This window comes from Coturnix japonica, chromosome 11, assembly GCF_054131305.1.
Source record: "Coturnix japonica strain WE chromosome 11, WE-NBRP24, whole genome shotgun sequence".
NCBI classification, from domain to species: Eukaryota; Metazoa; Chordata; class Aves; order Galliformes; family Phasianidae; genus Coturnix; species Coturnix japonica.
In genome coordinates this window covers 20,621,561-20,634,727 of record NC_140673.1, presented here as the reverse complement: position 1 = coordinate 20,634,727, position 13,167 = coordinate 20,621,561, and the positions used below count along the sequence as shown (strand labels likewise).

Here is a 13,167-nt window from a genome sequence, read left to right as displayed (position 1 = left end):
GGAATTGATCTATTAGCTGGAAAGCTTGCGGAGATTTTACTAACCTCCGCTTCCTACCGCGTAAGCACACAGACACCTTCCTCCCATGGGTGTTGTCTACATTACAAATATTGACTGATTTTAAGTTCACGTTTGGAAAGCTGCTGTTTCTAGGCTCGGAAATGTGACCAAGAATGACTTATAAATAACACTAGGCGCAGCAATTATTATTCATTGCTAGTTATGGCTTTCACACAGTGGAAAAACAAATGGTTTTTCCACTACAAGCTGGAGCTGCAGTCCGTTTAATCACTGAGGGGCTTGGAATGGCTTTAGTTTAAAATACCTTTCCGCTGTGGTTTGGGAATGTTAAAAATATTTGGGTCATGGTAACCTAGTGTGTATGGCTTGCACTGAAAATTTTGGTTTACGTTGTCTACATCTGCAGAGCCCCATAAACATCTGTGTAGCCTTTCCTGTCTGTCCTTTCAGGGCTCACTGCGCCTGGCAACTCTTGCTAGTCTTAATGGAGCCCGATGTTTGGTTGTACCCAGCTTCCTCAGCACAGTGGATATGGTTGCCTTGTTCTTTCTGTAGAGCCGTTCCTTGTCCTCCTTTGTGGTTGAAGGTCTTGTTGAAAGGTCGTCTTTGTAGGCAAAGACCACTGAGCTTGTGAAAGGAGAGGAGCCCCAGTGACGTGGAATAATGCTCCTGGTCCTCTTGTGCATCAGTCGTGGTAAAATAAAGGTTTGAATGACCTCCAAACCCCACCAATCCCCACCATGCCCCCTCACCATGGGCCTCTTATGGTTCTTCATGATTCTTGAACACCTCCAGGAAAGGTGACTTCACCGCCTTGCTGGGCAACCTCTTCCAGTGCATCACCACTGTTAAAGCTGGTGCAGCAGCCTCAGGTTGTTTCTGCTGGTCCAGGGTTAACTCCTGGGATGGCTGCTCCCGTGCTGTGTGGGGACTGTGCCAGCTGCATTCAAGGCAGGCACATGCCGTGCCTGGGAAGAGCGAACTCGTTTTCTCCAAGTGGTGCAACTCTGTGAATGACAACTGTGAGTTCTGCCTGAGCTGGGGTGTGAGATCTGGGAGATGGCTGCGAGCAGCAACTGCTGGAGGGAGCAGAGCTGAGTTCCTGTATGGCGGTGTAGCTGCAGGGTGCTCCTCATCCTCCTTGCGCTGCTTGAACAGTCTAGAGGTCACAGTTACAAAAAGGGAGTGGGTAATGCTGGGGTTTTGCTGTTTTCTGTGGTCTCTATGACTAGATCTGTAGGTGATGTTGCTTTGGAAAGGCTGAGCAAAATTGGCTAATCTGTTATGGCAGTGCCTCTGAACCACAGGTGCTTTGATGCAACTGGCTTGTGTCCTGACTCTGCAGACTCCTCCTCTGAAGCAGAATCTTCAGAGGGCAAGGCCTTCTCCATCCTTTTCTTCAGAGGTGATCTCCTCTGTAGGAAGGCTGAGAAGCTCGTTCAAGGTGCAGGCAGAAGGTCTGGGGGTCTCTCCTTGCGGGTGGCTTATGGACACCTCGGTTATAAATGCATAGCTCTGGCTGCTCTGGGAGAGCTGGAAGAATTTGCAAAACTCCTTTTGGTTGAGTAGATTTACAGCTCTAAGCATTTGCCACCTTGGTTAAAGGTACTCTGGTCAAGGACTTGATGGTCCTATCATAACAGCAAAGCTCTGGGCGCTGGAGCTGCTGCTCAGCTTGGTGCTTTGTAGGGCTTTCAGAGCCCAGGGGGTTGGAGCATCCAGGCTCCTCCCAGCGTATGGGACTTATAGACCCCAAAGGGAAAATGCTGCCCCGCTAATGAGTTTAGAAGCGCCATCAGTGTGGAGCTCACAAACTCCCAGCATAGATCCTCAGGGACTGTTTTAATTTAAAGCAGAGGCACAACATCCTACAACAGTAATGCAACATCAGAGCGGGGACTCCGGGGGCAAATGTGCCATGGCAGGGAAAAGGTCTCTGCTCAGGTGTTTTGTCCACATTGGATGGATAAATGGAATTAGGAAGGAGATGTGCTAATGATGCAGTGTGTGGCTGTGTTTAGTGCATTGTTTGTGCTGATTTGCAGTGTTTTCATTGCAACTAACTGGGGCGGCTGACCATGCTCACCCAGCTCCTCATGCACCCTGAATCAAAGTGGCATCTACTGGGGAGCTTCCGTGGTGGGAGTTCTTTAGGGGTAGGGAGGAGCCTGAGCCTTTTTCTTGGGACTAATCTGTGGTTTAATGAACCTGTAGTTACCAAGATGATACTTAATTATTTCTTTTTCATAGCATTCAAGCCCTGGCACTGTCACTTTGCTGGCAGCAAATCAAACACCAAGTTAGCTTATGTTAACTGTGTGCTAGGAACAGAAGATGAAGTCCTAGATAAGCACTCGGCTGTAGGAACTTCTTAAATTGAACTGTGCAGGGGGGACGCAGGGCAGGGCATTTGTTTTGGCTCTCAGCACTATCCAGACCTCGTGTCTGCATATGGGGCTGTGTTCCACTTTACTGGAGTGCCCCACATGCTCTGTGGGTCGCGAGCTGGGGGCACAGTGACAGCTGTCCTTCTGCAGGTGGCTGTCACCTGTTGGTGACTGTAGTGTCAGGGATTTGTGCGGACCACAGAATCAGCTCTGTGCTGCAGAGCAGGGCTGGGTGTGGTAGCTATAAGCTGACCTGACGTTAATGTAAATATTCCCAAACAACGCCGTTGTTGCCGCGGGTTCCTCTCTCTCCCCCCTCACCATGTTTAAGTTCTGACTAAGCTTTTGATAAATGTTTTGTGTAGAGTTTCTAGTTTATCTTAACTAGACCTGCCGCTGTGACAGCTCAGATCTAAACTGAGGCTGGACTTACGGCTCGGATGCCAGATGAACTTGGCTGTCACAGGTGTGTTGAATGGCTCTGGTCATGGTGAGGATCATCTGTGGGACAGTAGAGCTTTTGGGATGTCCCACAATGTCCCATGCCTCTGCTGCTGGACAGAGCTGTGTCCATGCCATAGAGCAGCATGAGCCAAGGTTCTGGACAAATATCTGCTTGTCTCTTGATTTCAGACCACAGTTGATGCAGGAGTTGGACTTGATGATCTTCATGTGTCCCTTGCAACTCAGCTTATTCTGTGATTTTCAGGCTGACACCTGTTCAAAGCAGGTTGGTTCATTATGTGAGCTGAGTTCCTCCAGCCTGGTTAACCTCAAGTAGGGTCTGGCTTGGGATCCTGGTGGGCTAAATCTTTAAGGCAGTGTTTATGGCTTGTAATTTGTCTTGAAGGGTTTTATATATACATACATATGGGTGTCCATGCACGTGTATCCATACATTGTTGCTCAGGAATGTCGTTTCCAATCCTTTTAACTTGTTCAGAAAGTAAACTGGGGAGAAACTGGCAGCGAGTCGGTGCAGCCTGCCAAGCATTGCAGACCGGAGAAGTGGTAAAACATAAACACTTTGGAGTTTATCCTTGAGATTTACACGGTGTGGCTGCTGAGGGCTGCACCACCCCAGCAGTGCTTCTACTGCTGGTGGTGTGCAAGCAAGAGGGCAGTGTGGGGCTGTCTGTCCTTCCGCCCCTGCCCTCCTGAGGTTAAACACCACCATGTTGGATGCTCTGTTGGCTGCACGGTCTGAGTTCTGGTCAATGGCTGCAGAACGGGTCTGTTTCCCCCATCCTGTGCGCTAAAGTGAAAGCAGGCCTCCTTGACACTTAATCAGATTTGAATGTGGGTTTTGGCGTGGCTTTAAAGAGACTGGCAGTGAATAGCTGGTTTTGATGCCATTTATTAAAAACCTCTGGTAGAATTTGTCTCAGAAAGCCTTTGTGCAGGCTGGCAAATGTGCAAGGGTTTGATGCAGTTAATGTATATTAATCTCTCCCGCACCCCATCTTCTCGTCTGTCGTTAATTGTGGGCCTCTCCACTGTCTGCTGCCTTCTCTAGGGTGATGGTAGGCTCCACAGAAACCTCTGTTCAACACAGCCTAAATGAGGTTCCTGGGGCATAGAGGAAAGTGGGCTTCCTCTGCGAGGAGGGCCAGGCTCCGTGGGCACCATGTAAGGCTCCACAGTGGTGTCTCCACTGAAGCCCCCTTGTCCTCATCCTCAATGGGAGAGAGAAGAGGGCAGATGGATGTGAAATGTTGGTCTTTGACCTCCTCAGTAGCATGTTTGTGGGATATGCTACTGTTCCTGGAGGTGTTTAAGGAGTGTATAGATGTGGGTCTTCAGGACATGGCTTAGTGGACAGTGTTGGTGGTAGGTGGATGGTTGAACTAGGTGATCTTAGAGGTCTTTGCCAACCTTTTTGGTTCTGTGATTCGTCCAGCTTTGGCTCCAGCATGAGGCCAGTGGACGTTCAGTCTTTTCCCTACGATCTTATCCCTCTTTTGTTCAGTGCATCCACCTCCTTCAGACCCAGAGGACTTTCCATCTGAGCCTGTTTCTCACCCTTCCCCTGCTTTGGAGAATTATCGGGGCATTTTTCACAGTCGGTGCCTGAAGGCGCTGCAGCCCCTGGCAGCATGGCAGCATGGCGGAAGCACGGCTGAAGGGTGATGACATTTGTGCCAGCAATTTGGGCAGTCCCTGAGCCCAGTGCACGGATCGTGCTGACAAGCAGCTCCCTGCCAGCTGTGTTTTGGAGAGAGCTCACGTGTCAATAGAGGGTTCACAGGGGTTGCTCCCATCTCTGCTTTTTGTTCTCACTGTGCGGAAGAGCACAGAGCTGTGGTTGTGCCCTGGAGCTCTGTGCCTGGTCTAGGGAATGAAGCTGGAGCTGCATTGTATTTAGTTTTATGTTGTTTGCTTCATCAAAGAAAAGAAAACCTGGCCTTTCTCTGCCCCCTCTTGCTCACGTGAGTTGTGGTGTGAATTCATTGAGGGGGAGGTGCGGGTGAGGATTGCTCCCGGGAGGGAAGGAGGCTGAGAGACTCTTAAACAAATGAGAACCGAGTGGCTTTGCTCTTCCCCTGTGGTTTGGCTGTTAAATAAACTCACCGAGGAGGCTGGCTGTGTGCGCGTGCTGGTACAGAAGTGCGTTTGTACGCAGGCTGGGTTCGGGGTGGTAGTGAGGCCAGTGCAGCTCACAAGTCCATTGCACAGTCCATGGTCGTACTCAGACGTCTGCCTGGTTTATTTAGACTGAAGACAGCAAATGCAAGGTAATACATGGGAAGAGGAGCCTGATTGGATAGTGACCACTCCTTCCCAGAAGAAATACAGGTGGAGGGTGAAGGGATTTCATCCTTGGGTGCTACAGTCATTGAAAAAGCGATGCAGAAATGGCCTTTGCTGGCTGTGCACGCGTTCTAGAACCTTCATGAGTGGTTGTGGTCAGAGCAAAGCTAATGTCACCTTTCCCTATTCTCCTATTCCCTTTCCAGGTTTCCACCTCAGTGGGACAGTAACAGAGCCAGCGACTGCAACAGAACCAGAGATGACCTACAAGGTGGCCATCAGCTTTGACCGCTGCAAAATCACATCGGTGACGTGTGGCTGTGGGAACAAGGACATTTTTTACTGCGCCCATGTCGTGGCGCTTTCACTGTACAGGATCCGCAAGCCGGACCAGGTCAAACTCCGTCTTCCCATCTCAGAGACCCTTTTCCAGATGAACAGGGACCAGCTCCAGAAGTTTGTTCAGTATTTGATCACAGCACACCACACTGAGGTGTTGCCCACTGCCCAGAAGTTGGCTGATGAGATCCTGTCCTCCAACTCAGAGATCAACCAAGTACACGGTAATTCCTTGTTCATTCCTTGCTGGCTCAGCACTAATCCACTTGTTTTGGGGCTGGGGCTGGTGGTCTTACAGTGGTGGCAGTGGCCGTTGTTTTGCCATGTCTGTGACTGTCAGTGTCAAACTGTTGGTAGAAGTGGGCAGTGGTAGCACTCTGGAGTTGGCCACATCTCCCTGTTCTGCCCTCTGTGGGGATACGGTGTCAGGGCAATGGGGAGTGAGAGGACAGTGGGGACACGGCTCCTCCTGCACGTGGTGACGCTGTGTCAGCCTGGCCCTGCATCTTGCTAAGTCAGATGTGACCGAGCCGGCGGGAGATAAAGCTTTAATCTCCATGGGTGCTAATTTGCCTGTAATAAATGAGTGCTGCTGCCCTGACCTACTGCACAAAGGCAGTGGAGGATGTTTCCTGGGGCTTTGTGTTTAGAGGGTGCTTTTGAACTTCCTTCTCTGGAAGGCACCAGCTGGGGGTTGGTGTCCATCCCAGCCTGGGATGTGGTGAGTCCCCCTGGGGTGTCCTTTGGCCAGCACAAGGCAGCGCTCCTGCTGCGTCCTTCCGAGGAGCCCTGGAGCTGAAGTTACCCAGGGCCTCCAACAATGAGCCGGTCTGTACCGTGCCTGTCCCTCCAGCTGTAAAGCAGAGATAATAAACACTTATCTGCCACGGAAGGGCGTTGCGGGGATTAACACATGCCTGTTAGCTGCTCTGAAGATGAAAAGCCCCATATGCAGCCTAAAATAGGATCTGAACTGGTTGCATCCACATGCAGCAGTGAGGCCAGGGGTCCACCTCCATCCTCCTGGTGATGGCAGCTCTGATCTCGAATGTTTTCCATCCCCTCCCTCTTGCTTTTACCTTGGGAGAGGCTTTTGTCTCCTCCACTGGGCCACATCTGCTGTGTGTGTGGATGTGCTCTGAAACTAATGGGTTGGGGGCCTTTCATCATTTTTTTGGTGTTAAAAAAGAATGCAGAGCAGGAATCTGGTGAGGTCCATTGCCTCAATGAAGCTGAGCTGGGCAAGTTCCCACCTTTGCCATACCTTGAGACTGCTTTCTTCCAGGCAGACTGAAGAAGAGCTTTTAGGATGCTGAATATTTATTGTTCTGGAGTCAGCAAAAGGCTGGTGATGGAGGGCCTTACAAAGATACAGATGTTGGCCCCGATTCAATATTTGCCTCTTGTTTTTACAAGTGGTTTTGAAAAACAAAGCAAAAATTCCCTGTCCTTTCAGACTCGTGTGGCTTCATGCCCTCCAGCATGCAGTTATGAACTGACAGAGCCACATGGCCTCACCCTATGGGGAAAGTCACTCATCTGACAGCCATGTGGCAGCGCTACCAGCAAGCGAGCTCCTCTGTGAGCAGAAGTGCACCCTGACCTCAGCCTGGGGAAGGATCTGGTAGATACGCTTTAGGGTGATATAAAACTAACAGATGATAGAATCGTAGAACTATTAATATTGGAAAGGACCTCTAAGATCGTCTAGTCCAACCATCAAGCCAGCAGCACCATGCCCTTCAAGCCATGTCTATCAGATGTCCCACCCCATGGAAAGAAAGGCTGGAAAAAGCCCCACCTTCAGGTTCAGAGCGTGGCTTTGGCTCTTGACTCAAGACAGCATTGCCAGCTTTTCCCTCCCTGTCCTGCCAATAGAGCTCAGCCATGTGGCAGAGGAGTGCTGTGCATGGGGCTCTGGATGTCAGAGCAATCCAGCAGCTCTGCTGGGGCTCCTGCTGGAAGGGATCCAAGCTTACCCCACATCTCGCCTTTCCTAGCTGCAGTTCATGCATTCAATGAGGGTCCCTGATCCTGGGATTTGAAATCTTTTAGATGCTTTAAATAGCGCTTTATGTGCTTACGTGCATGTTTCTTGGTCTTGACTGGGTCAGGCCCTTGGGGTCACAGCTTTGTTCACCTCTGGGTTGAGGCCAGAGTGGTTTTGGCAGCAGCTCTGCAACATGAACTAACCCAGCATGTGCCCAGCAACTGAGGTTACTGCACGGTGAAGCAAGAGCAGCCTCTCTAGAAACGATTATTTTTAACTTCTTTCATTTCTTTCGAGGAGAGGTCTGTTCACTTTTGGGTTGGGTTTTAGTCTGGTGAACGCAGGGCTGTGCCTTCTGTGTTGGTGGTTGGGGTGAGGAGTGGAGGAGCAGATGCTGCAGCACAGGGGCATCTATGGAAGTTCAGGTTGGATATTGTGAGAAATTTCTTCTCAGAAGAGCAGCGATGTGGTGGGATCAATGTCCCTGGAGGTGTTCAAGGAACGTGGAGATGTGGCACTGAGAGATGTGGTCAGTGGGCACAGTGGGTGGGGTGAGGTTGGATTGGGTGATCTGAGAGGTCTTTCCAACCTCAGTGATTCTATGAATGTCCCTTGTGCATCGTGATTGTCTGCTTCAGAAATAGAGCTGCCCTCTCTGTTCAGAAGTGCTCTTTGCTCCTTCTGCAGTGCCCGAGCAGCACAGAAGCTGCATGCAACCACCCACAAGGCTTACACTAGGGCGTGAGACCTTTGCTCCTTGCAGGATTGTGCGTGCGTGTGCTGCTCTCCTGGGCCGCTTTCCTAGAAGGAAATGCAAACTATCCAGTAACGATGCAGCCTCGGAGCCCAGCCAAAGCTCACTGGTTCTCTCAGGGCTCAGCAGCTCTCAGGGAGCAGCAAGCCTAGGTGTGCCTGGCTGTCTGCTTCCCACTTGACCTCTGCATGCTGAAGTAGGTCACGTTTCTGCTCTGGCGGATCACTGCAAAGGGCAGCGCACTCAGAGCGCGTGTCTCACGTATCGCCCTCCTCCGCTCGCGGCCTCTGAAGTGGCAGCTTGAAATGAGACTGCAGAGGCTTTCAGTGCTGCTTCCTCCCTTGTTTCTGCGTGGCTTTCTGGCTCGCCACAAGGCTGAGGGCTGTCATTACACCAGCGAAATGCTCTGGCCTTTCCTGGGGGCAGCCAGACCCCCACAGTTAGCACTGTGCTCTCAAGCCTATTTTCATTGCTCCTACTGGTGGTGCTGTGAAAGCTTATTACCAGCCTGGGTTAATTCAGCCTCTGTCCTCCTGGACATAGTCGTGCACTCACAGGTGGAGTGTGAGGAAGGCCAAAGAACAAGGAGTTAAAATCCAGAATGAAATGGCTTTGGTTTCGAGCTGTGTGGCAGCCTTGCAGAGGTGCTGGGATCTTCAGGGGAGCTTCAGGACTTTGCTCCAATGGAAATGATAGATGTTAGAAGTCTGCAGAGCTCTGCCATCGCGTCCCCATGGCCCACAGTGGGACCACAGCTGTGATGGGCACAGTGCCGCTGCTGGCAACTCCTTTGGTCACCGGAGCTGAGGGGTTTTGCTCCCTCGATTGCTGTCAGATGTCTCTGCCTCTTCAGGCTGCCTCCATCCAATCTGCCTCCACTTAAAAATGGAACGGAAGGCTTGGGAGGCTCAGTGGAGCTTGGTTCCTCACTCCTTCACTTTGCCGCTATTTTTACCCCTTGTTAGAGTTCATTTCCTTTCTGGTGCCTGGTTATTTTCTCTTAGAGGTTTCTGTTGTTTGTTTATTTGTCCGTATCCTTCCCCCTCCCCCTGCTCCCTCTCCGATCTGGGTGGCTCTTCCTTCACTCCTGGTTTCTATCCAAATGCTGGAGACGCAGCCTGGAGGCTTTTGGCAGCACCACGTGCAATCATGAGACGGCTTCTATGAACTGCTCCATGGTTCAGAAGCTCACAAGGACCATGGAGGGGTGTGTTTTGCTCTTCTGCCCAGACCTGGGAGACCTCAGTGTGAGCTATAAGCATCCCGAGTGCTTCTTCAGCCCCAGAAACGCGCACCACTTCAGGAGTGTCTTTGCTTTTCTTCACCTTTGTCAGCTCATTTCTGAGCAAGGTGTTATATTTTCCATGTCTGGCTTTGTTCCGCTTTCTCCTCCATTGATTTTTCCAGCCCTTATTTCCCACTCTTTGCATCCTCTCTGGCTGGGTCTCTCTTGGATGCCAAATAGTTAAGTGCTGAGCCCACGATGAGGGAGAGGTCTTAGCTGCCGTGATTGATGGCGTTTTTATCTCTGTTTCTACAGCCAGTGCAAATGGGCTTGTGAAACACTCTTTCCATTCAGGATGTACGCTGGTGTTTCCTTAAATCTGAATCCCGCAGGACAAAGATCAAGCGCATCCGAAACAGGCTCTTTGGAGCAGGAATGCTGCTATATGAGAGACGTGTTACGCAGGCTGGGGGCTGTGTTACATGCCGTTCCCTGCTAGTTTGGAGCAGAGACATGGAATTGCTCATCAGCTACGTCATGGCATGCCATGGGGACGCCACCACGGTGCTAATGTTGGCAATGGGAAGTGGGCAAATCCTGCCATGAATATTTAAACGCCACGCAAATCCTCTTGTTTGCTCTTAAATGTTGATCCAGCTCCCCGGTGTAATTGGGTAGCCCATTATCTGCCTGTTTGTGCGGCGTGTGTGGGAATCTGATATTACAACCCTCCGTATGAATCTTTTATGGGAGAGCAAAATAAATTTACGAGTAAACGTGGGTTTTATTTGGAGTGGCGAGAGCTGTGTTGCTAATTTAGCTGTGGTCAGAACCCAAACGTGAGAAGCGCTCAATGTGTTGTGTGGGAGGAGGAGATTTTATTTAGCTACACGCTTCTTTCCGTGCCGTCTGCGCTTTCCGCTGCATGCTAACGCTGGGGTTAGCCTGGGAACCCTGCAGAAACACAGCCTCTTTGTGCATCTCACTGAGCCTCTGCATTGAGCTGTCCCAGTGCCCTTGACGAGGAGCGAGCTGAGCATTTGTGCATGGGTCACCAGGTGTCTTCACCCTACGGCTGCGGATAGATGACCCTGTGGAGGCTGGTGAGGCGACCTGGCTGATCTGGATAGCTGGGAGGAGCGGGCAGGCTGCTCGGAGGAGGATATTAAGAGCACAAGCATCTCAGCAACCCCGGTGATGGGGGCCGGATAAGCATTCGTGGCAGACAGATTAGTCATCGGTTCCTGATATGGGATAATCACTGGCTTGTCTGCTCTTTATCTGCAAGGGGGAGCGGAGATAAGGACAGACTTGGGGGAGGGAAAGAAGAGGCACAGAAAAGCTGAGATGCGCTGTTGTGCTGCCTTATGACAGCGGGGAGCAGGGCTGGGTCACGTGCAGAGCTGGTTCCCTCCTTCCCAGCACAGGGCTGTGGGCGAAAGCGGTTTCCTTTCTGATGCTTCAGATCCTGCCCCAATTACGTTGTTTTGTCAACTATAAGTTATTCCGCAGAGGGAGCAGCAGCAGCATCCTCTCCCTCCAGCATGGTACGGGCAGCGCCTAGGGCTTGCTGGAACAGCTCTCAGGCAGCGATTATTAGCAGAAATTAAAGGAATTTTGTAAAGGACATTAAATACAAATAGCTGTATCTTTTTGGGTCAGGAGCACTCTCAGCCTTTGCCGGAGGAGCAAAACCCCTCCGGTTGATGTCCTCTCATTTGTAAGCCAAGAAGAGACAGTTGCCTCACTGAGCAGACAGTCTGGAGCTGGCTTTCCGTGAGCTGCACTTTGGCTCTTGGCTCTGCATCTCTCAGCCAGTGCTGGGCTGTGTGTGTGTACCCAAAGCAGCAGCAGCAATGAGTGGTGGAAGAAGAGATGGCTGCTCCCCAACTGGGGCCCACTGAAGCGTCCTTGTAGCACTTAGGGCTGGGCTCCTGGCCCCTACTGGAGCCATATTGCAGCCTGCCCCATGTGCTTATGAAGTTGAAGATGTTACTAGGAGGTAGAACAGCCCTTGGGAAAATAGGAATTGAAAGGGGCAAGGAAGGCTCAGGAAGGATCCATGTAGTTCTTTAAGATGCTTGTGGGCTTTTTCTTTTTGTGCTCTCCATGAGATGAGGTCTCTGCACCCGTTATCCAAGAGTACTTCTGTGAAATTGCCTCCTAGGGATAGGAAAGGTTTACAGGATCAGCTTTATGGATGCTGAAACAAATCCACGATGCGGAGCAGGAGAACCCCAGGCAATCCCAAGAGATGCAGAAGGCTCAGGGCTGAGCAGCTGCTGTGCCTCAGCATGGGGTATAGCAGCAAAGAGAGGGATGGCCTTCATTGTTGTCTTCCCAAGCATCACCCAGTGTGTCTTTCACTAGAGGCGAAAGCTGGGCAAGTATAAACCTTGTTTGGTGCTACCTTAGACTCATAAGGGGGGATGAGCAGGGTGGTAGGCATTAACACTGTGCTTGAGATCCCTCTTAATGGTTGCTGCTGCTGCCACCACCGTGGGAGGAGAGCCTGATGTTGGTGGGAGGGTTGATTTGCTCTCACTTGAGCTGATAAAAGAGATAGGCCATTTCTTGCTCTCCATGATTGCTAGCTCTGCTGCTACAAACCTCGTTGTCTCTTTTTCCTCTTTCCCTGTCCCCCAGGCGCTCCTGACCCTACTGCTGGGGCCAGCATCGACGATGAGAACTGCTGGCACCTGGATGAAGAGCAGGTCCGAGAACAGGTGAAGCTGTTCCTATCTCAGGGAGGGTACTACGGCTCGGGGAAACAGCTCAACTCCATGTTCGCCAAGGTGAGGAGGAGCCAGCCGTGCTCCCATTCCTGCTGCACTCTGCATGGCGTGTCACGTAGCATGCAGCCCTGGCACAGTGCCCATCACAGCTGACAGTCTCTGCTCCAGTGCCTTCTCTCCTGGCCGCTGAGCTGGCAGTTGTAATCCAGGCTCTGGGTCAGGCTTGGGCTGCCCCACTCTCCCTCCAGGCAGGTTCCTGCCCCCCACACAGTGGTTCCTCATGAATCAGGGCTTTCCCCCCATCTCTCTGTTAGCATGGTGGAGGGAAATCCACTGTGGCCATCTAGCTCTGGATACCCAGAGCGAGGGAGCCAGGAGTTGGCATCTAGGTGACCTCATGCAGGAGCTGACAATTCTTATGGGTCGCTTCCAACTTGGGATATTCTGTGATTGTCTTATGCACCTCCAGGAGGCCATGGTTTGTCTCACAAAGGGCCTTCTCTCTGTCCTTTCCAGGTCCGGGAGATGCTGCGCATGAGGGACTCCAATGGGGCCAGGATGCTGACACTGATAACGGAGCAGTTCATGGCTGACCCTCGGCTCTCCCTCTGGAGGCAGCAGGGCACGGGCATAACAGAGAAGTGTCGGCAGCTCTGGGATGAGCTGGGTAAGGGCCACCAGGAGCAGCAGTGGGATGAGTTGGGCTGCTGAGACTACACACCTTGTTCTCTGAGATTTTGGAGCTCATCCTGAGCTCACCCTAATTCCCAAGCCACATACTGGTGGGACAGCTGGATCAGGCCCAAACTGTACATTTCAGCACCTTAATCAAACCAGCTCCTCTCCTGCAAAGGAGCCAGGGTTGATGTGTTTGCAGGGTGGCTTGTCCTGTGTTTGCAGCATCCTAAAGTGTGTGCTGCAGTAAGGCATAGAAATAGCAATGCCTTTGGGCCAGAAGAAACCCC

General features: G+C 51.4%; 1 protein-coding gene across 5 annotated transcripts in view; it reads left to right on the top strand.

Moving 5' to 3' along the window:
- The window catches only part of ZSWIM5 (zinc finger SWIM-type containing 5), an 81,448-nt gene that overhangs the window by 54,052 nt on the left and 14,229 nt on the right, over positions 1 to 13,167 (top strand). For 3 of the 5 annotated variants that reach the window (XM_015870150.3, XM_085511583.1, XM_085511585.1), the window contains exons 2-4: positions 5,366 to 5,722; positions 12,114 to 12,262; positions 12,719 to 12,869. In XM_015870150.3, the coding sequence (XP_015725636.3) occupies positions 5,366 to 5,722; positions 12,114 to 12,262; positions 12,719 to 12,869 (657 nt within the window). Of the gene's footprint in view, positions 1 to 4,708; positions 4,838 to 4,948; positions 5,144 to 5,365; positions 5,723 to 12,113; positions 12,263 to 12,718; positions 12,870 to 13,167 lie in introns of those variants that run through there. The other 2 variants (XM_085511584.1, XM_015870152.2) reach the window with 2 other exon arrangements.